This window comes from Natrix helvetica (assembly GCF_964273705.1).
Source record: "Natrix helvetica genome assembly, chromosome: 3".
NCBI classification, from domain to species: domain Eukaryota; kingdom Metazoa; phylum Chordata; class Lepidosauria; order Squamata; family Natricidae; genus Natrix; species Natrix helvetica.
Window position 1 is genome coordinate 81,628,498 of NC_138549.1, and position 24,567 is coordinate 81,653,064.

Consider the following 24,567-nt stretch of genomic DNA (forward strand, 5'->3'; position numbering starts at 1 on the left):
AAATGCCATATTTATTTCCCAGTACACTTGAAAAGTCTTCCTTAGTACAAGTTTTACTAAATAATTCCTCAGTTGATTGCTGTTATGTACTCATACACAATTTGTGCTTCTTGACTGATGCAATATACAGGCAGTTCTCAATTTATGACCACAGTGGATCCCAAAATTTATGTTGCTAAGCAAGACAGTTGTTAAGTGAGTTTTGCACCATTTACAATATTTTTTGCCACAGTCGCTAAGTGAATCACTGCAGTTTTTCGGTGAAGCAGGCAATAGTTAAGCGAAGAAGCTGTCTTCATTAATTTTGGTTATTGGAAGCTGGCTGGGAAAGTTACCAAATGTGATCACATGGCAGCACAGCTGTAGTAAACACATGCCAGTTGTCAAAGACCTGAATTTTGCTCACATCACCATGGGGGTGCTGTAGGGTCCTATATGTGAAAACCAGTCATGACATTTTTTCAGTGCCTTTGTGACTTCGAACAGTCACTAAATGAATGATTGCAACTTGACCGCAATTGCCTTAAATTAACATATTTCTGGATATTTCTGATTGAACCTTGCAGATTATATTAAAAAAGCATGTTCCAAACAGCAACTGCTGATACTTTTGAAAAGTAAATGGGCAGCATCCGTGTGTGTTGTAGTACTGCATGTATTCTGCTTAAACTTCATGTAGCATAATCTAAATAAAATTCAATGTCTTTTAGGGCCCTGCAGGTCCTCATGGACCAGTCGGCTATCCTGGTCCCCGTGGTGTAAAGGTATGGCTAACATTATGTTTTTATTTGATAAACAATCAACTTGGCATTAATTTTTGTTAATCTGGTCCCCTTGGCCATTCTCATCTGTATTTTCCCGTAGGGTGCTGATGGCGTCCGAGGGCTAAAAGGAGGCAAAGGTGAAAAGGTAATGTTAATTTTTTTTACATTCTATTGCAAAAAACATCCCAATTAAACGGGAAAATTTAAGTGAAAATAATCTCTATTACATTTAGGTGCAAAATTATTATATGGTGGCTGAGAAATTGCCGTAGTGGCAGAGTAACCTCCAGAAATGTCTTCAGATGGCCCAATGATTTCAGCAAAAAAAAAAATAATCTTGTACTTTTTTCAAAATAGGACAGGAAATGTCAAGCGTGAGAAATCAAGAAAGCCAGGCAGTTGAAATGAATATAAAGATTTATTGCAAGCTTAAGTTGTCTAAAAGAATCTGAACTACTAACGGTCAAAACAAATAGGCAGTAGATAAGAGACAGTGGAATTCAAGGTGGGCCTGGACTTAGATTTCTTATGGGCATGAAGAGACTCAAGACAAATGACATATTTGTCTCCTCCCTTGGACTCAGCCTGCTCATCTCCCACAGAAAATATGCTAATTGTTTATGAATGAGAGAGAGTTGAACACAATCTGTTGGAGTATTGGTAAATATGTTTAATAGTGATATAAATGTATATAAATGTGTGTATTTGGATGTCTATGTGTTTGCACATGTTTTATGTTTTATATGTTTTATTGTACGCCGCCCCGAGTCCTGTCTGGAGAGGGAGCGGCTAATAAATTTATTATATTATTATTATTATTATTATTATTATTATTATTATTATTATTATTATTATTATGCCAATTTGCTTGGTGTTTTCAATTCTTTTAATATGTGGGACTATTTCCCAATATGGCTACTGGAAAATCAAATAATAGTAAAAGAGCAATCTCCAGGATTAGAAGTTAGGCTTTTCCATGTAGATCAACGGTCTTTTATGAGCTACTTATTTGGAATAATTTGACAATTGGAATAATTTGTAGGGACAAAGCTAAAGTTCCTGACTACTTTGATGTGATGCATAAGGAAAGTTCCATTCCTTTAATTAATTAAGGGCCAATAATTCTAGCATCATTATTGCTGGGAACTGCATTTCCCAGGATTCCTGATTTTTGAGATATTATTTATAGCATCTATAATTGCATTAAAGACTAAGGGGCTGTATGAACATGATAAAAATGTCAGAAACAGTAATGGACAAAACTTTTCATACTCTACAATATTTGCATTGTCCCCTAAAGATCAATTGGTCTACACTGCTGGAGTGCAATAATCATTTACTAAATATATATATATTTAACTTTACAAAATTCTATATGCATTTTTTTTTTGTACTCAAGAAAATTCATAAAATTTAACCTGCCATTTCTTTAAATTTACTTACCCCTTAGTCCATGTGTTTGATATGAGAACTGCTTGGCAAAATTCAGAGAAGTAAAATAAAAGAGGGAGAGATTTATGTTCTAATTTGGGAGGTACTAATTGTGTCTGGTACTATTCAAATGGGAACTCATAGAAAGCAGCCTACTAAGGAATCCTAGAAAATATTTGCCAAGGGTCATAATACCATTGATTTATAACAGAAGCATTCTAATGTTTGGTCCCAATGATTCCTGGTTCATCAACCAGCATCAGAAAAAGGTAACATAAAAAAAGAGAGAAACAAAGACTGTCAACAGAACCATCCCATTCTGAATTAGGTCAAATGCTGGAATTCATTGACTGGACGGCTTGGAAAGGCTGTTTTTTGAACTTTGCAGGTGCAGATTTGCTGTGGTTACTGCATCATTGCAACAAGTAAAACATGGCTATGTTAATCAGCCTTTAATCAGTAGTAGTATCTTTGGGTTATATTCCAATCAACTTTTGAACATGAAATATCTGATGGGAAAAATTCCCAACACTTTTAAAGCTGGAAATATAAGGAGGAAATTTAATAAGGAAAAGTAATGTTATAATGAAGAGCTCATTGACAAATTAAGAGATGAATGTTCCTATTGCCTTAAGCACCTTTCTCATTATTCATTCTCCCTTTTTAAAAACCTGAAAAGTAATTCAACTCAGCTGTAACTTTTTTTTTCGGATATAGAAATTGCCATATTGCAGTAATTTGGTGTATTATGATCCAGCTTTAGTAATGTAAATTATTATGACTTACAGCAAAATAGCTGTTATGCCAGTCTACAATTATAAAAAAAACCACCTTGATTTGAAAATGGCTATGGTTGTCATATGCATTATATTAATTTATCCAAATTCTTTAACAATTTCCATTCTGATTTCTTAAGGAAGTCTATTGTTTCCCTTTCTCACCACAAAAAACATAGGGTGAAGATGGGTTCCCTGGATTTAAAGGTGATATGGGCCTTAAGGGTGATAGAGTAAGTATTACTTTAAAGCCTCTTTAGATCTATTGAAGAATTGTACTTAAATTGGTAAAGGGAGCTTTCATCATCATTTCATCCAACCAGAAGGTTTTTTTTAGTCTCAGTTGAACACCTAGAGATCTTCATTGATGAAAACTACTGTGCTATAGATATGATTGATTCTTCTGAAGTCTTTTCTGTTTTCCCAAAAGGAAAGGCAAGCTGATTATATTATATTTTTAATAATTAGTTTTTATGTTGCTCTGGTCATTGCCTGACTAAGGAATTGACTATCCCGCCATGTGTAAATAGGTATAAAGCAACACAATAACTAACAAACGTTAACATCCATGAATTTAATACAATATAGCAGACTATTCCTATGCTAAGGAAGTGTACAAATCTATTCAGTCATATACTATACAAGAGGATTCTTTTAATTCACCTTCCTTCAAAGGCCTTTAATTCATCTTCTTTCAAAGGCCCATAAATCCCAGTAGAGGTATTCTTTAATTTATGACCATAATTGGAACAAGAATTTTGGTCATTAGGCAATGTGGTTGTTAAGCGAGTCATCTTGAGACCTGATTTCCTGATCATTTTTACCTCAGATGTTAAGCAAATCACCTGGTTGTTAAGTAAATCATGTGGTTGTTAAGCAAATCCAGTTTCCCCAATTGACTTTCTTGGCGGGAGCCATCAGGGAAGCTCATAAATCACAGTTCCATGACACAAGATGCGACAACCATTGTAAATGCATGTCAGCTGTCAAGTGCCCAAATTGTGATCACATGACTTTAGGGGTGGTGTGACAGTCAAAACTTTGAGGATTGGTTGTAATTCACTTTTTCCATGGCCGTTGTAACTTTAAAGTGTCATTAAACAAACAGTTGTAAATCAAGGACTACCTAGATTGTTGGGCTACTTCAATGCCAGATAAGACCTTTGCCATCAAGAACTTCTAGGTGACAATGTTTAGGAGAAGGAACTTGAAGGCATGTGATCTTTGCTAGCAAGACAATGGTTTAAGCTTTGTACTAGAACTTCTCTATCCTCCATTCCTGTCCTCGCCATCCCTACCTAGTAGATTGATGAGAGCTTTTAGTAATCTCTACTGTTTTACTGCAAAACTTTAGGAAACAAAAGGCAAGGTACACTTGCCTTTTGAGAACTTTTCTTAAAAGGTGTATTTTATGGGGCTGCATGGCTTCTGATTTTTATAATCTGAGGATGAGTTAAAGCTTTTCATTAAAACTTTATTTATGCTTTACTAATCATTGAATTTTGATTAATACCGGTATTTACTGTTTAATTGTTCCACATTGTCTCACCTTGGCTGGAAGGTAACCTTAATGTAATTTAAATTGAAAATTAACAGCATACAGTAGTAGAAACATTGTACATGTATTCCTGTATGCTACTCCTGCAATAGCATTTAGTCTTCTCCGGACATTTATGATTCTCATTATTGGTATGAATGTGTCAGCTTTTGTACTATTTTGACAGATCTCAAATTGCTTGTTGCTGCTTCTTACAATGGTAGAGTCATTTTATGAAAATCTCAAAACCGCCCAAAACTTTATAACAAAATAAAGCAATTGATTTTCTTTTATTCAGCATTGTTAATGTAGTACAGAAGCGGTGTCTCAATATAGTACAGAAGCTAATATTTTATCAAAGTTCCATGCAGTTTGATACTATCGAGCAAGAACATTTTCTATGCCATCTGTATTTATTGAATTTTATTTTGCATAAAATGGATCAAGGTGATTTTTAAGATGGATCAAGTTTGAATAATACTTATTACATGTATTCAAAATAAATTGAAACCACTGCCAAGATTAATAACAATAACAATAGCACTTAGAGTAGACTTGCATACCACTTCGCAGTGCTTTTCAGATCTCTTTAAGTGGTTTACAGAGTCAGCATATTGCCCTCAACAATCTGGATCCTCATTTTACTGAGCTTGGAAGGATGGAAGGCTAACTCAATCTTGAAATAATCAGAACTGAACTCTTGGCAGTCAGCAGAATTAGACTGCAATACTGCATTCTAACCACTCCGCCACCATGGCTCAGATGATAAATCTTGAGTGATCTGGAACAAAAAGGTTTTACAGAAGAAAAAACTGAATGGAGATTTCTTCCTGTATCACAGTTGGCTCTAATTAATAGTGTCAACCTTTCTGATTTTATCCAGAACAACTAATGAGGATGCTGAATAATCAAGTTATAGAAAAAGAAAGGAAAGGGATGCCAACTTTTTTGCTTTCTGGGGTGTCTCCTTAGCTATTGTCTTTAGAAAGTTTTAGGAGGAACTTAGTTTGAGAGAGTCAGTAGGTGGGCTTTAATTAGTGTTCAGAGGGGTTTTTTTGTTTTTGTTTTTGTTTTATCACGGAGAGAGGTGGTTAATTTTTATTTTTTTACTTACACAATATTTTTTAAGGGTGAAGTTGGTTCTATTGGTCCCCGAGGAGAAGATGGCCCTGAAGGTCCCAAAGGTCGTGCAGGTCCCACAGGAGACTCAGGTGGCCCTGGCCAAGCTGGAGAAAAGGTGAGTAATGGTTTGATATTTCTAATATGAGAATTGATTGGCACAATAGTAGCAAAAATGTGACAGAAATAATTGAAACATAAAAGCCATATGGAATCGTGTATGTAGACCATGTGGGGACCTCAGATTTGTCATATATTTGGAGTTATGAGAACCTATATCACATGAGTCCCTTTTTTCCATATGGGGGGAAAAACAATTCACATTTTTACATGATGACTGTTATGTCAGTGGGAGGTGTAAAGTGGAAAACCAAATTTCTCACTTAAAACCACAGTTTCTTATCAAGGAAGGAAAAGAAGAACCACGCTTCATTAACAGTGGTAGAGCAATGATCCAAGAGTAGTCTGTAGCATCTCCTCAATATTTTGTTTCACTTTCTGAAATAGTCCCTTAATTGACTATTACTCGATTGTGTTTCTGTATCTAATGTCTGTATATTTAGGCAAATTCTTTCACCTTTCCCAAATTACTTCCAGGTGTCCTTTCTCTCTGCTTGGGGTGTAGATAGCCATTCATTCAACTGCATTTCTGCTTGATTGCATTGGTGATCTGATCAAAGACAAGCTTGTTTATAAGAATCTTTTGAATGGTTCTCCCCAGGTGATTCCGTTTCCATGTAAAAAAGAGAAAGGAAGGTTATAATTTGATGCTAGAGAGCTTTATAAGCTGTCATAAAAATACTTTCAAAGTCAGATCATTCATTCCAGAAAATATTCCTTTCAGCTTCACTTAACTGTTGGGAGCTATTTGGAATTAATGATCCTTATAATGTTTCAAGACATCTTGCCAGCTGTTTAAAAGGTCATGAATAAAGAACGCCACTATTATAATTATGGATAAATGGTAGCATAATTGGAAAGTTATCACTAAGTTCCCATTAAATTCCAATTCCATAAAAAGCAGGAATATACGAAACTCACTTTCTCCCACAACCTAAATTAATTCCTGTTGTGCTACTTTGACAGGGAAGTATTACCATAGATATAGAATTCGACTGAAAGGAGTGTAGGCAGAAAAAAAGAAGGCAGAGTTAGTGCAATTTTGCAAAGGTTTACATGAGTGTATCTTTATGTGAAGATGTTACAGGTTGGTTATAGAGCAATCTGCGTCTTTCCTTCCTCCCCAGTTTGTGCAGGGATCATAGACTCTTAGATATGAAAGAATCCATTGAGCCATACCCTACTCAGTGCAAGAATTAAGCTATCTCTGATTGATGTCAGTTAAGTATCTCCTTCAAGATATCCAGCTCTTCTACCCCGCGGTGCTGGTAGTTGGTTCCACTGTCAACTTACTCTTAGTATTAAAATATTTTTAAGGTTTCTTTTTAACATTCCTCTAGAATCTGTACTCTGAATCCCATACTTCGGGTTGATAGAGAATAAATCTTGGCCTTTTTCTGTGTGACATCCATTCAGTTTTTGGCAGTCCATTCTATCGCATCCCTTCTATCCTTCTTATTAAGGTTAAACCTAACCAGAATTTTTCCAGATAGGATTTATCTTGCAGTTCTCTGATTGTCCTCATTATCGTTCCTTGATTGTGTTCCATTTTTTTTTCTGTAATCCTTTAAGTTGTCAAGCTCAGATTTAAACACAAGGTGCAACAGATCTATTATTTTTCCTGATTTGAAAATGTTATGACATAACTACTGATTCATCCTAAAAGTATGTTTGCCTTTTTTGTAAGCAAAACATTTTGCTGTCTCTTGCTCAGTTTGATTATAAATTGAATAACTAACAATTGCAATACATTGGTTCATTCAGTTCATTATTTACTACAGGCTGTGGAACGCATACCTTATTATCAACGAAAACAATCAAAATGAAACCTGCGTAGCTGTACCTTTTTTAATTATCACTTTGCTTTTAACCTCTTTATCGAGTAGTTGGTACACTAATTCTGTTACTTACCTTTATTCTGAAATTACACACACACACACACAAATACTTCTTTTGTTTTCTGCATTCTTTATCAACAAAGGCTTGTGCTGAGCTTTATACCTTCTGAAGCCAGCTCTACAATTTTGGACTACTTGTGCACTCTAGCCAACAATTTTTTTTCTCCACATTTTTATTAGTTAAAGATCACCATTGGGTAACTGTTGCTTTCCTTCAACTATTTTCTCTCCTTCCCCCACTGCTGTTTATTATAATTTTAACACCCTTTAGTTTGATGAGTTCTTGAGTTCTTATTCTCTTTAGTTTCTGACTTGAAATTTTTTCTGTCAAATTTTCCTGTCATTGCCCTAAGCTTATTGAAATGTATTAGTCCATGGTTCATTTATAGCTACATTCAGATTTGGCATGCCTTAGAATCAGGAATTTCTGTCACTCTTCCTACCTGAAGTTTTTGTTTTGGTTTCTGTTTTTGGGGGAGAGAAATAATAAGTTGGAGAGAAAATACAAAGAACAAAATACAACACAAAATCCAGGAAGGCTAAAAGCCATAGTTCATTAAATTAGTTAACTCTACCCAAACATAAACATTTGAGAAATAATATTAGATTTCTCTAAAAATGTCTATAACAGCAATACATACTCAAACCATCTTATACAGTAACAATAATGAAGTCCGTGATTATATATATATATATATATATATATATATATATATATATATATATATATATATATATATATATATATATATATATATATATATATATATATATGCTGGTTTTGTTGTATTCGGGTCTTTTCCCGTGTAAAGTTGACAATCTCAACTTTACACGGGAAAAGACCCGAATACAACAAAACCAGCATACCTACACCCGTGAAAATTTACGAAAACAAATATATATATATAAATTCAAATTTGAGCAATAATTTTCATATTTCATCTTTTAAATAATTGTCTAATGAGTCATAAAATCTAAGAAAAGCAGCAAAGTTATAATTATAAGCTAAAACAAGTTAAGATTTAAGATTGTTTACATAGGCATGAAATGTATTAAAGACCCAAATTTTCTTTCCTCTTGAATGGAATGCTTTTGCAATTTCTTACTTGATCAGATCTCAAGGATCATAACCATGTACATTGCTGAGGATCCTGATTATTGTATATATGAATAATGTATACATTGAAGACCTCAGGAACATTATCATCATTGTCATAGCTACTGCCACTCTGAAAGTTGAAAAGTGAATATTTCAGGGTAAAAAAAAGGAGTTCAGGAAGTTGAAATATTTAGCTAAGGCCTCAAATTCTTCCCAATCCCATATTAGTTTCTCATTGCTGCTTGTGTCTTCTACTGTTCTATATTTTGGTATATTTTCATTTCAGCACAATGATCCTTATTCATTCAATATGCTTAACTGGATTGGAGAAGCATGTCATGGGAACACACAAAAGGGCTCAGTTGGCCCTCTCAGCCACTGGGGAGTTAAATTAGCTCAAGCTAATATTCCATCGTGCAAAGAGTTAAATTAACTCCAACCAGTTAGATATATCATTGAAATACCCCAAAAGAACTGAAGAGAAAGTGCAGCTGAAAAAGCAAACTTCTTCATTATCGAATTCTTGCCAAGGCTTGGCAGCGCACAGCACATCTTCCGAACTCTGGTTTGCAGTAATGGCCAAACAATACCTGTTTGCACAGTTGGTATTAAAGAGACCAGAAAAGTAATGAAATTTTGCCAGTATTTTCTCAGCGCAAAGATTTAATGGATATTAAGCTGGGGATTCCGTATTCTCGTTGTGCATTGCTAGAATCACTGATAAGGAGATTTGATTTGTTAGTGTCTGACTTAGTGAAGTGTTTTATGAGGACAGGAGCAGTGTAACAGTACAAACATCATGACCCTTCCCCAAGAGGGTTTGCCTTACTTTTGCATTATGTGGCTATTTACATTTGGTTCCATGAGAGACAACACAATCAATTCCAAAACAGATAACTTTTGGAGAAAATATAGTGCTGCCAGATATTTTGTTTGCTCAGGGAGAACCAGGTGCTTTGTAGAGCAGAGGCATGCTTAAGCAAAACTTCAACAGTACTTAATTCCATCCTTCTGGGGCGAATAGAAGATGGGAAGGACCCCAAAACATCACAAATAGAAGGCCACAAAGTTAATTTATTGTCTCTCAAGAGCACAGTGATCATCAGTAATGCTACTATTACCGTACTAAGTAAAGTACTTCCAAAATTTCTATTCACTACATTACCCCATTTCTCATCCTCCTCTCTCCCTACCCTCTGTCTGATTATGCTTGGTTTGAACTCCAGAAGAATCAAAGGAGAAGCCCACCTGGCACAATGTCTCATTTTGTGTGACGTCTCCAAACCTTACAGTTTTCATCTAGTTCTATGACTTTTGATAAAGCTTGGTCACTCCCAGTAAACTACCTGTGTTGATTTTTCTCTTTGGTACTGTCAGCTCATCTAGTTCACATAGTAAACTTTGTTTACTTTGAGGAATGTTCTCAAATCTAATAAATCTTCTTAAAGATCTTTATTCTGGTGTTTTCCTGCATGCTGTTTATGTTGAAATGCTCCAAAATCACCCTTTCTTCCCCCATGGCTTACTCTGAGCAGTTCTCATGTATTTCATCTTTCATAAGTGTGTTTTCTGATCCTCACAAATTCAGTATCTATGGTATAGATGGACAGACAGACAGACAAATAGATCAATCTATGGATAGACGGACAGCTACAAACAGCTACAAATCAATAAGTATGATGGCTACATATAGATGCTACCAGTAGTTACAATATGGAAATATTTGAAAAAAATAAATGAAAAATTAATGCTTGTTTTTTTTTAATTATAGGGTAAACTTGGTGTTCCCGGTTTGCCAGGATATCCAGGAAGACAAGGCCCTAAGGTAAATTTGCTACAACATTGGGGAGGTATATGCAATTTATGATTTAATAGCACGTGCACATTTGTTTAATGAATGGATGTGTATGAGTTTGTTACTGATAACTGATCCAGTTGGGATTATAAAACACTCTTACTGCAATCTAAACATTACATTCATTACATACTGTTCTTCTAATGCAGAGGTGTCAAACTTGATTTCACTGAAGCCACATCAGGGTTGTGCTTGACATTAGGGGGCTGGGATGGACGTAGCCAGCTCCACTTCACTTGTGTGATCAAATTTCACTTTTGCTAGTAGTTTGTTTTGCTAGCACTCTGTCAGTGAAATTGGAGCTCGTGAGGGCCGCGTGTGGCCCTCCCGGGTTCCATTTTCAGCTGCGACGGCCTCCTGCACCATTCTGCCAGCAAAACGGAACTTGCAGGCAGTCCTCCCAATTTCCATTTTTCCAGATCCACTCCACGGGCCTTGAGTTTGATACCCCTGTTCCAATGGAAGCAAGTCCAGATTGGGTACCCTACTCTGGACAATTATGTTGACACTACATTGAATAATTATGTATACTACCATGAATCAAATCTAGAAACCTGGAGTCTGTGACTTCTAGTCCTACCTTTGGCGCAAAGCCAGTAGAATGATCTTGGGTCAGTCATTAACTCTCAGCCCTAAGAAGCAGACAGTGTCAAACCACTTCTGAAATCTTGCTAAGGAAATTGCAGGAACTAGTCCAGGCAATCACTGGGAGTCAACAAAGATTTAATGGAACAAAAGAAAACCTTACCATCCCACCATCTATACATATTATACACGTTCCCATTTTGTTGGAACGATTTTTTCTATATTGAAATGTAGAAATCAAATAATATGAAGTGTTAATGGTAGGAAAGTATCACATTTCATATGAGTAGAACATTTTGCAATAATTTCTGAGCAGAAATATTCTTTGTTAATCTCCCCGATGTTCCACTTTTAAATCCAGTTAGTTTCTTTCATTAAATAGCATCTGACTACTTATGGAAGCAAACTGCTTATAATCCATTATTATTATTATTATTATTATTATTATTATTATTATTATTATTATTATTATTATTGATACAAATATCATGTGGTAGAAATATTAGTGGAATAGTCAGCTGTGTTTACAGTTATGGCAATGAGACATTAAAGGTATTTTTCCTTGTAAAGTGGCACTATTTAGACATTTTTATTGATGTTCAGGTTTAAATAATATTAATTTCACTATTACGATTGAGTCTGACTTCAAATAATTATGTAACAATAGGTAGCTTATGTGACTTTTTTTAAACTAGTTGCAAGGGGTCAAAACTGACTCAAACTGACTTAAAACCATAAATGAAACACTCATAAAAACAAAGTCAAAAGTAGCAAAGCAGTACATTTTGTATTAGGTGCCAGGTATTTGTGTGTATTTAGGTAGTTTTATGTAGGTATAGGTGAACGCAAATGTATATGTGCTATAAGTATGTGTGTGTGTGCCTGTGTGTCACACACACACACACAGAGTATATACACCTCCCTTCAATATCTGTACCTAAAGTAATACAATGTATTGAAATTTAAATACTATTCACATGGAAATTACATTACAAAAAAATTTAAATCTTTTTATTATTTCTTAAAAAAACCCTCACACTTAATAAACTATAAAAATATGACAATATAGATGGATAGTATATATGCTCCAGTGGGTGTCTATTCCTAACCATCATGATGTGATGCAAACACATCACTTTTTTTTTAACTTGTGCCACAGTGTCATACACACATTCCATCTCTTACCCCCTTTCTATAGACACTAGTCTTCTAACAATTCCAGGAAACTAAACAAATTATGGAATTAAAATCCATGATATAATATTCTGGGGACCTCTGTTCTCTGTTTTTTGTGTGTGTACTTATAAAAATTAAGTATGTTGAGTTTGTGCTTTATAGTCAAATTATAGTATTGGCACTCATCTACTTCTACTCCTGTGTCTTCTTTCCATGAATGGTGGCTTGACATGTCGTTGTTTTCAAAATAAATAAATAAGCTTACTGTTAATTCTTTATTGCATTCTGGACTTGAACAATTATGGTAAGTAACTGAAAACTGTTAATATCTATATTCATATTTGGATTCTGTGACTTAAATAATATATATTGCAAAAAAATATACTGTCAAATATCATGCAGAATTAAATCAGAGTCTAAGGCAGAGCTATCCTTAAAGTTCCAATTTAATAAGACAGACATGTTGACACATCTGGGGAAATTCCAACTCTGAAGAGTTTCCTGGGATTCCACCCAGTTGAAAGATCATGATCTTATGCCCACACTCATAAATCCATCACATGGTCCAATCTTCTTCTTCCACGCTGGCATCTCCACTCCACTGGTTCCGGTCAGGTGTCAAGGTGCGGAGACAAAAGATGACCTTGGCTTCTAGAAAAGAATGACAACAACACATTCCACCATTCTACTCCTTTCTATTCCCCCCTCCCAACTACTACACTAATGAAACAGCATAGGAAAATAATAGAAAGTGTGGCAGGCCAAAGATCCTAAAAGAAACATAACTACAGGCCTGACATATACTTTATGTTACTTAAATATAGTTTATAATAAAAAAGTTGTTATTCTGAAGTCCCAGATTAAATCCTTGGAATAATCAAGATAAGACATTTCTGTCTCAAATTTTGGAGAACAGCAATGGAGATGATGAATAAACAGACAAACAGCTTGACTGGATTTAAGACAGCATTCTGTGTTCTACTATGCTATGCTTCCAATGGCCTCCCCCAAGTATGAAACAGAAAGAAACAGTTTTGAGCTCTTTTGAACGCATTTGCTATTAAAAACACTGGGTTTAGTTTAAATAAATTTTGTGTAATTGAATGGACAGTAGAAAGTTTCATCAAATATGTTATCGTCTTCAGGATACAATATTAAAATCTATCAAAAGTATACAGCATGAAGGGCTTACTAAATATTTATATCAATTAAAAGTACATTTATAATTTTTTGTGCAGGGATCTACTGGGTTTCCTGGATTTTCAGGTTCTCATGGAGAGAAAGGAGGAAGGGTAAGTCACAGCATTTTACCTATACAGTTATGAATATATGGAATTTGAATTTGGTAACATTATACAGATTGGAATGTGTAGTATTATAAAATTTTTATGTTGGATGGTGCTCAAACTAAAGGGAAAAAAATGAAATGATAGCAATTCAGGAGTATCAAGGCTTTTTAAATAGAAATCAATGCTGTACATATCCGTTATGGCTGCAATTTAAGCAATGTGAAGTCCTATTATACACAAATGCAGTTTCCCATTGAAACATACTGCTTTATGATATGCCATGACACAGTTTGGACAGAGTACACAAGCATAGACAGTCAAGGTTATTATTTTTTTCTCCTATACCTGGCTAGTGAAAAGGAGATTGATTAATTGATTGGTATGTTTGATATAATTGCACACAAATGTTTCTGGATGGTTTACAAGAATTACCGTATTTTTTGGAGTATAAGACACACCTTTTTTCCCTCAAAAAAGAGGGAGAAAATCTGAGTGCGTCTTAGACACTGAATACAGCATTTTTGGCCTCCCAAAACCCCGCCCCCTTCACCAAAATGGCCATGCATAGCCTTTAGGAAGCTTCCAGAGTGCTTCTGGGGGCTGGGGAAGGCAGAAATGAGGGGAAAATGGGCCATTTTTTGCTCATTTTTGCCCCCCCCCCCAGCCCTCAGGAGCACTCTATAAGCCTTTGACAAAAAACGGGCCTCTTTTCATGAAAAACGGGCCATTTTGGGGAGGTCTGCAGAGTGTACAAACTTTTTTTTTTAATTTGCCTCTTTAAAATCCTGGTGTCTTATACTCTGAAAAATACGGTAAAACACAGAAAGACCCATGATGAACCCCAGCTTGCAAGAACAAGCAACAAATACCTAACGACCTGACCCAGATGCCTGGAGAAATAGCCAGATTTTCAATGCCTTGCAAAAAGCCAGACAGGGTTGGGACCATCTGAATCTCTGGAGGGACGGTGTTTCAGGTGCTGCCACTGAGACGGCATGACACTGGGTTCAAACATGGTGTCATTGCTTGATAGAGAGCCCTGGAGTTGAAGCAGATGAAGGTATGAGTGGATGGCCAAACTAAGCAGTTTATTAAATATATAAAATGCAAAGAACATTTGTAGATAGCAATAGAATTTAGACCAATATACCACTTCACAGTGCTTTACAGTCCTCTCTAAGCATTTTGCAGGGTCAACATATTGCTCCCAACAACCTGGGTCCTCATTTTACCGATCTTGGAAGGATGGAAGGCTGAGAGCCAACCTTGAGTAGTTCAGAATCAAACTCCTGGAGTGAGCAGTGAGTTAGCCTGCAGTACTGCACTCTAACCACTGCACCACCAGGCTCATAATTATGGAGTGTGAAAAGGAGATTCAATTCCCATGCTGAAACTGTAAGAAATTGCTCATTTGAAGACAAATGTTCATAATGTGCTTTGGGGAATAATCCCCTGCCCCCATATGATGTCATTGAAAAGTCACCTTGTCTGCAGCTCAAAAATAGAATAAGCTTCTAAAGAAAACATTTTTAATCAGATGAGATATCAAGAATTTGCTCTTTAGTTGAAGATGGTGAATACATCCATAATGCCGACTAAGCAAATTGTCGAAAATTCACAGAAGCGGTATCCATAAAGCTCAGCTGGATGTAGCTGATTGCTCGTGATAGAGCTGCACGAAAGTCATCAAAGGGGAAAAGATGGGCTGACAGTTATACTTCACGGTAGCTTAGTGTGCCATTAAGTGAGACTGAAGTAATGCATGCCATTAATCTGCCTATCATTTCATTTTATTTAATGGGAATGAAATTTATCACTTTAAATGTCTAGATACAGAGTTCCATATGAGGACTGCAAGCTTGCCACATAAATTGGCAAAACGATATTTATAACTAAAGGGGACTCATGAATTCCTAATTGCTTGCACAATTAATCTTTAGGAGAATGGGGTTCCCTTCTCCATATGGAATTCTCTGAATCCTTCAAAGACGTATAAATATTATATCATGTATATGTGAAGGGTAATAAAAGTGTTCAAATTTAAAAGCATCTAACATATGGCTATTCTGTAACACATCCAGTAATAAAGGCAGATGGATTGTAGGGAAGGAAGAGAAGGGAGTAGGAAGAAACTCCAGTCCCCCTTTTTACAATTTACCAGTAGATTAAATTTCTCAGTTAAAATTTAAGGTAGAACTGGGCAACTGTTTTGTTGTCAAGGCCTACAGGTACCTTTTGGGGAGAGACTGAGGATTTTAAAGTAGATGGGGGTACTTCACACAAGTTGATGTTTTGAGGACTTACTTACTTTATTTTTCTTATTTATAATACATGCCAGTAGTAGAGGTTTTGTTTTGTTTTTCCTTATTCATGTTCAAACTGCTAGGAAACCCAACCATTAATTTTCTGATGGAACACATACATCCATATTCCTCTTATATGTATATACTGTATGTATGTAATAACACCTTGGAGATTTAAAAAATAAGTAATGTAGCTTAAGACTGAAACCTTCATTCTGAAACTAGTATTTTGATGTATATTCTTTCTTTATTTTGTTTCCAATTTTATATTTAATTTTGAAGAAAAAGTAAAACAATTACATTTTAACTAATATTGAAACTATAATCAACTTGGATAGAATAGCCACTCCTTCCTCGCTTCCTATCTATATTTAATAGTTTAAGGTACCTAAATAATGGAATATCAAGACACTAAGTATATTATATAAATATTGTATACTATTAAAGCTGAGAAGATGGAGCAATAGATGGTTTATATTGCTAGATGTAATAAAGTTAAAAATACTGAGCAAGTTCTGTATTAACTCTTTATGCATATACAGTATCTTTACTTTCTTCAAATGTCATTCATTTAATTATTCTGTACATTGGTTGTTATATTTCATTTTATAGAGAGAGATATATACATACAGTATATACACATATATAGGTACAGTACATAAAGATAGAGAGCTAGAGAGCTAGAGAGCTAGAGAGATAGATAGATAGATGGATGGATGGATGGATGGATGGATGGATGGATGGATGGATGGATGGACGGACAACCAGACCAGACCAGACCCATACATACATGGCTATAAGTATCTTATAGAAATCACACTGACATTACATGCCTTATGATGTCATGTAACTCATGGCAAACAATGATATCATCACATACAGCATGTCAGATCATTTTCACCTCATCCCCCTCTACACTATAGACAGTTTGAGCTTAAATCCACATGATTTTAAGAAATGGATCCCTATAAGGAGAGGAAGTGCACATTTGAATCGATTAAGCAAAAGCAGGGTGTTTTGATTTGCGGTTAGATCAGTTACTTGAAAATCAAGGACAATGGTCTTCATTTGGCTGTATATCTAAATGGATAACTAGTTTTTGCACCGAGTGCAAACTCAGGAAAGAAAGAAAGAATCTAAAGATTGAACCTTTGGCTCAAATATCTTGCCTGCTGGGATAGTTTTATTAGACTGTGCCTCCTGCAAGGATTTACAGACTCAGCATAATCACTGAGGTACTTTTTAAATTTAAAAGTATAAACTTTTATTAATTACAATGGTAGCATTTTGTGCTTCGCTGAGTAGAGGTTTACATCATGCTAAGAACCAGACTGGTGCATTACTTCTGACAAAATAATTACAGTCAAGATTGAAACAGACATCAGCTCTTTGAATACAGTTAATGTGCTAATTTCTTATTATGCAAATGGAAGCCACAGAGCAGCGAAGCAAATGTGGGGGTAGGCAAATGGGGAGAGGTCAGCTGAGTCTGAACTTGTTTTTCCTTGCCACAACGGACTGTATTTCTGAAGCTGCTTCATGCATTTTAAAGGCCCCCGCACTTCAAAGGAGCCGAGGGGGGGAGGAGGGGGAGACTTCTTTTGAAATGCAAACGCTGGATTCAGATGAGCAATTTGTGCTGGCACTACGATGTGGGGGGGGGGGAAGTGCCCCCACCTCTCAGAGTCCAGAAATTGCTCGGGGAAGTTTCCCCACAGCTGCTTTTTGCATAACATGAAACAAGCGTATTAATAGCATTCACAACCCCGATATCCATCTTTGTCCTTATTGTGATATGTTATCGATTTTTTAAAAAAAATACATCCTACCAGCTGAGCACTATCTGTGGCTGTGGGATTTTTCAGGTTAAGAATGGGGCACTTTTCATTTGCAATGGCCAATAAGTATTTCTGCTTCCTTAAATTCTAAAGTCCTTGACTTACAACAGTTCATTTACAGGGGTGGGATTCTACCAGTTTGAACCAGTTCGGGCGAACCGGTAGCTCTGATGATCAGCTGGGAGTGAACCGGTTCGCTCCCATGATCAAGTGGGCCTGCCTGCCCACCCCTGCACTTTACCGACCTATATCTTCTCAGCTGAATCACGCGGCAGAGTGGATTGCTGCGCCTAAGCTGTTTTCCTCCCCAGCAGTAATGCGGAAGACAGGTTTTCTCAAAATTGTGCACCGGTTCAGTGATTGCGAAGTGCACAATCACTGAACTGGTTGTTAAACCAGTAGGATCCCACCACTGTTCATTTAGGGACCGTTCAATGTTACACCACCACTGAAAAAACTGACTTATGACCATTTTTCACATTTATGACCATTGTAGCATCCCCATGGTCATGTGATCAAAATTCAGACGCTTGGCAAATGGCTAGTATTTATGATGGTTGCAGTGCCCCGTTTGGTGACAAGCAAAATCAACGGGGAAGCCAAATTCACTTAACAACCGTGTGACTAACGTAACCAATGCAGTGCTTCACTTAATAACTGTGGGAAGAAAGGTCGTAAAATGGGACAAAATTAACTCAGCCCACTGTCTCACTAAGCAACAGAAAACTTGGGTTCAGTTGTGGTCGCAAGTCGAGGACTACCTGTGCACATACACCCATTTTCTTCTGCTACTGGAAGATGGATCTAAAACAGTTCAGCTTGCTTACTCTGTGGGCTTTCAATCACGGCCTTGATTGAAAGAGGCCTCTCAGAAGTGAAGCCTTAATGGATTGCACTGAAGGACGAAGCTTTGAAGTAGCTGCCTGTTTAGCTGAAATGAAAGAAGGATTGGCAACCCTGCACAACTCATTTAAGGCACTCCTAATCAATACTCAGGGAGGGAAGATCACGCATGGCCTGTGAGGAAGTTCTTTTCCTGGCTTCATTGAAATGAATATTAAGGGAAGCCAAGCCAGACATTTTATGGAGAAGCATTTTGAAGGCTCTTGCCCATGAGAGTGCGTAGGCAGTAAGGACTGAATTTCTTTCTTTATCGTAATGGCATATCTGGCAATTTCAGTAATATATTCAGTACCCATTGGTGAAAGAAAGAGTGAAAATTCATGTGGTTTGAATTTCAGGTGGAGGAATGAGATTTAAATTATTCCTCCTAAAGGAAGAAGAGCTTTCAAGTAGATAAATTGAGCAGCCAAGAATAATAGTTAATAGGACAAGAAAAAAAAGGAAGCTAAAGAGAATATTAAGAACAGCTTCAACAAAACTTTTATGTGATAACAAAAGAAATAAGGACAAGCTACTACCGGAGTATGAAAAATACACGTTGTTTATTAAAATATGACGACAAAGGAGATGGTTATGCTAGCTAGTTTCTGAATTATTACAGTTCTGTTTTCCTTTTTTAAACCGGCAAAACCTCTTTCCAGGAAGATTGAGCTATTTTGGAGAGCTTTCTCCTGAACTATCTTGCTATCTTTCCTTCATTTTTAATAGTCCATATTGTTGTCATGCTATCACGTTTTTATTTTATTTGTTTACCTTGTTTTTTTTAAAACTTGTATTTTTCTATAATGAGCTGGTGAGAATCTTTTTGATTGTAGCTGCGTAGAAATATGCCAGTAAATAAATAATCTGCCACAAGGCCCAGATTAATTTCTGTGAAATTTGATTGACAGGGATTACATGGCAAACCAGGTCCAAGAGGACAAAGAGGACCAACAGTAAGTAATTTTTTTGGAGTGGGGGGGAGATCTCAGCTTAGTAGCCCTATTAGCCCTTGATTTCATTGCATGCATTTTTTTTATTGCTATCCACACCGTGGTCAGAACCCTGGTTTATATTCTCCTATGCAATAAAAATGTTCAATAAAAATGCTAATTACATATTTTCTCCCACTCCCCAGGGACCACGTGGATCAAGAGGCGCAAGAGGTCCAACCGGGAAACCTGGACCAAAGGTAATTTTGACAGAATGCAGTAACTAATTCTGAGTTTAGCTTTTTGTCTTGGTGCAAATGCCCTTCTCATTTTTAAATAAATTGTATTGTTTTTTTTTCCCCTCCCAGGGCACTGCTGGGGGTGATGGCCCACCTGGCCCATCTGGTGAAAGGGTATGCAAAGAATAATGTCTATTTCCTTTTCCTTTTTCTGGGCTCAGTATTTCTCAAGTATTCCAAAATCATTGCATGCTGAGTGTGGCGCCAATTTGAGTAGAGCAGAATGGTTGTTTTGCAGGGGGATTTTTCTCCCCATTGTGGTGAATGAGGGATATCTTGTGAGTGGGCTGTAATCACATGTGCTTTTAGAAAAGCAAAAGAAACTGGCACTTTTGGGATATTTTCAGATCCCTTGCATTGGGTCTGAAAACCTAGCTTTGTTTCTGCTGAGTGAATTCTTCCCCTTGGGATTATTGCAAGGCAAGAATTGTGCCACCCTGGAAGAGACTTATGGCTTATTGCTATGCCAGTGTCTATTGTGTCTTTCATTGTAGCCAGATGTTGCAAAAGGTAGCAGCAGCAATTAGAGATGGATGGTTGAGAAATGTGTTTAGATTGCAATTCACAAATGGAAACATACCAATTTGCCAAAATGAACATATTTCCAGATGTTGGGATGCTTTGGGGAACTTTCAAAAGAATGCACATAAATATGTCACTTGGTCAAGAACCCAACATATAAGAACTAATAGCTGGCTCTATGGACAGATTTCTAAGCTGTAGTCTTTTTTTCCTGAAAAGTGTAAGTGACATAGAGAACTTCTCAGAATCTTGGTGCCCTTTAGACTTCACAGAATACACCACAATATCAATACTAGCTAAGGAATTTTGGGAGTTTCTCCCAGAATTGGGTGATTGCCAGAGTTGAGGAAGACTTGCCTGAAGCTTCAAAAAAAAAAAAAAAAAGAGTGGAAGGTGGAATATCTCAGCACTGGAGTGAGAGGTGTCTTTACTCTTCAAATGCTACTTCTCTATTCCTTTGCCTCTCCCCAGTAATCATCTGAGCTATCCAGTTTTAAGTAGATTGTTAAGTTGGTTTGAAACTTAAGAATGTATTTTGGGATCTGTAGCCTGAATAATTAGATAGGTCATATAAAACTGTCTGAAAATGAAAATGAAAAAAAGTTTGTTCTGAGCTCCATCCACCCAAGAAATTGATTACAGAGAAGCTCCCTAAAAGGTTCACCTGAAAACAAGTCTGCCGTTCTGAGCCTGCCCATAGAAGCTTGTTGAGTGTCTTTCATTTTCCCAGTGCCTGCCTATAGGTGAACCAGAACAAAAGAGGGCAAAGAAGGTCCATGTCAAACATGGATATGGTTCATCCCTTGCCATTTAAATTTATAGGATCCATTGAAATACTTCTTCCAGAATTAATTTCATCACCTTGTTTACCTCCTGTTACTCTAGTGCAGGCTCCAGCTGGCAGGCTGAGCATTCACAAAAAAAAAAAAAAAATGGCAATGAAGTGATCACAGCTTTTTCTTTCATCCGTTCTGCATTCAATTGACTGCATCCTGTTTGAGTGGTAGAAAAACAATATAAGATTTCCCATAAATATCTTTTTAATCATAAAATGAAATGGGCATGATTTTACAGTAATACCCAGAGGTAAACATCACCCCTCTGCTAAAAGACTATTTGACAAAAAAGACTATTTACCACCAAGGTCTGGAAAGCTTTTTATTTACCCAGAGAATATATTAGACAAGTCTATTTAAAATATGGTATCTACCTCATAAGGCAGTTTTCAGCATGTTGTGAAGTTTTATAGTCTTTTGTCAAAATCTCTGTATTTTATGATCCTTGTTGACATTTGCTGGGAAGGTAATAGATGAGACAGATAGTTGACGCACTACCCAAAAATGTATTTATGTATGTAATGTATTTATAAGGCTGCCCAACTCAAACAATGTGCTTGTATCAGCCGTTCCTGAGCGTTGTGTTGTCCAGATGTTTTGGGCCGGCTCCCGAAATCTTTGGCTAGCATGATCTCAAATACAAAAGTTTAGGTTATATTATATCAGAAAATAATGTTATCTATTTATACATTATTTTATTATTATGTGCAGAAATAATATATTTACAGCTGAGGCATACAAAGAAACATGACTTGAACTGTAAGAGGACCAAATTTGTTAGTCAGATTTGTTTATGTCCTGGGCTTCTCTCTGAAGCTTAAAGAGGCTTACAGGGAAAGAAAGAAAAGAAAAGAAGAGGAAAGGAAAGGAAGAAAAGGAAAGGAAAGGGCAGGAGAAAGGAAAGGAAAGGAAAGAAAAGGACAGGAGAAAGGAAAAGAAAGGAAAGAAAAGGAGAAAGGAAGGAAAGGATGCTCAAGCAGAAGACCCTATACTGTTTCAGTTCTGGTCGCCACAATGTAAAAAAGATGTGGAGACTCTAGAAAGAGTGCAAAGAAGAGCAACAAAGATGATTAGGGGAATTAATTAAAAATATTTAAAATAAAATATATTTATAAAAGTGTAAGAATAAAGTGTAAGAATAAATTGATGGATGGATGGATATAAAAGAGAGTGGCCGATATGAAGGAAGTGTGTTGGAATAGTCTTATAGACATAATGAATGAGAATGAATTGCAAAAGATGTATATGAAAGAAGAGTGAATGTGTTGAGGGGAAGGAAATGATTGGAAGGATCTGAGGAGATAAAGATAAAGAATAAAAATCTAGCCTTCTCCAGAAAGATAGATGTTTGCACAACTTGTTCAAAGTAAACAAGGGTAGAGTGGGAAGTATTTATACAGTATGGGCTCAGGTTGTACATCACTGAAATGTATGAAGCCAAGTTTGTAACTCTCTCCAAATATGAAGGCAGCGATTCATAGTTCCAACGTTTATTGTTTTGATAATATCTCAACTTTTAAGTAAAGTACCAACTCTACAAATACACACACAAACATACATAAATAATAATGTATAGTGATCGTTTTCACGTAGTCAAGTGAACCCTCCCTATCAACAAAATGTTTTGTCAATGAAATACTTCAGCTCCATTAAAATACAAGATTTTTGAAGTATTTACTTTATTTACCCAGTATTTATTGCTCATAAAGGAAAACCAAAGCAGGACACTAAATTAATTGTAGTATTTGTCAATGGATTTGTTTCAAAACATCAAATTTACCTAGAGTTCTATTTTCTTTTCAGTTTAGGACATGTTTTATGCTGTTATATCTCTTAGATGAAACCGAAAATTTAAGCATGCTTGTGTGCACAAATATTGTTTTACTTTTGATATAACAAAGAAACAAATACAGGTAGTCCTTGACTTACCACCATAATTGAGGCCAAAAATTCTGTTGTTAAGTGAGGCATTTGTTAACTGAATTTTGCCCCATTTTATGACCCTTCTGGCCTTAGTTGTTAAGCAAATCACTGTAGCTGATAAGTGAGTAACCCGGTTGTTAAGTGAATCTGGCTTCCCCACTGACTTTGCTTGTCAGAAGTTTGCAAAAGGTGATCTTGGGACACGTGATTTTGGGACACAGCAATGGTCATAAATATGATCCAGTTGCCAAGCATCTGAATTTTGATCACATGATCATGGGGATACTGGAAAGGTCGTAACTGTGAAAAACAGTCGTAAGTTACTTTTTTCAGTGCCATTGTAATGTTGAACAGTCACTAAATGAACTGTTGTAAGATGGGGACTACCTGTAGATATTTAAGAAGACTATTCAGAAGAAATTGAAATGAAATATCTGGTTTGTCTCTTTTTTTTACCGGAATCTTTAGTAACACAATATCATCTCAATATATTGAATTCCACCTTCTACAGTACTCTAGCAATATGGCCAAAAAATTATGGAAGCTGCAATCCAACCCATTAGAAAAGTGTATCTAAACCTTGGCAACTTTAAGAATTGTGGACCTCAACTCCCAGAATTCCCCAACCAAAGTTGCCAAGGTTGAGAAACCATACACTAGAAAGACACCAAATTGTGGAGGTCTTATCTATTTAACGATGTTTTTCCTATATGATAGTTCTTCAGAGAAGAAACCTGGGTAGATATGAACAAAGAGAAGAATAAACATTATGCCAAAACATTGAAACTGGAGAGAAAAAATTAAATTCTGAAATAATGTCTTTTCATAAATTTGTTTCTTTTTCTCTTAATATTTTCCCATTAAAAATAGTTATGTTACATTTTTGTAATCCTTATATTGCACATTTGTATACAATTCTCAGTAAAATTTTCAATGTAACAAAATGCGGAGTTATTGTATTTTGGTTAAATATTACTTCATAAAATAGGAATTAGTTTGATTCTTCTTGAAATAAGCAAATAGTTAAATGTGATAACTTGGGATGTAAGAAAATAGTATTCAGTTTTTTTTTAATTCAATGTGTAATAACAAACCAGTGCTGTTTACGGAGTCAACAAGCATTTCAAAATAGAGGCCACATTTATTCATAATCTCTGAGTAAAAAACAAAATAATAAAGACAAAAACGTCAGATATTATTTCTTTTAAGGTTTTTTTTTAACTTCAGGAAAGTATTCTTCTTCATTTGTAAGCAGTTTTTGGCACCTTAATTTGTTTTCAGTAATAATCCTATCAATTGAGTATAGCAATTGTAGATCACACAATCAAACCTTGGCTGAGCAAACAACTGTCACAACATAAACTATATATAAACAGATTCATA

General features: G+C 35.9%; 1 protein-coding gene across 5 annotated transcripts in view; it reads left to right on the top strand.

Annotated features, from left to right (window-relative positions):
* Window positions 1-24,567, top strand: part of COL11A1 (collagen type XI alpha 1 chain) — a 272,785-nt gene that overhangs the window by 148,368 nt on the left and 99,850 nt on the right. For all 5 annotated transcript variants that reach the window (XM_081948969.1, XM_081948972.1, XM_081948971.1 and 2 more), the window contains 9 exons: window positions 711-764; window positions 865-909; window positions 3,151-3,204; window positions 5,638-5,745; window positions 10,516-10,569; window positions 13,599-13,652; window positions 19,584-19,628; window positions 19,811-19,864; window positions 19,973-20,017. In XM_081948969.1, the coding sequence (XP_081805095.1) occupies window positions 711-764; window positions 865-909; window positions 3,151-3,204; window positions 5,638-5,745; window positions 10,516-10,569; window positions 13,599-13,652; window positions 19,584-19,628; window positions 19,811-19,864; window positions 19,973-20,017 (513 nt within the window). The remainder of the gene's footprint in view (window positions 1-710; window positions 765-864; window positions 910-3,150; window positions 3,205-5,637; window positions 5,746-10,515; window positions 10,570-13,598; window positions 13,653-19,583; window positions 19,629-19,810; window positions 19,865-19,972; window positions 20,018-24,567) is intronic.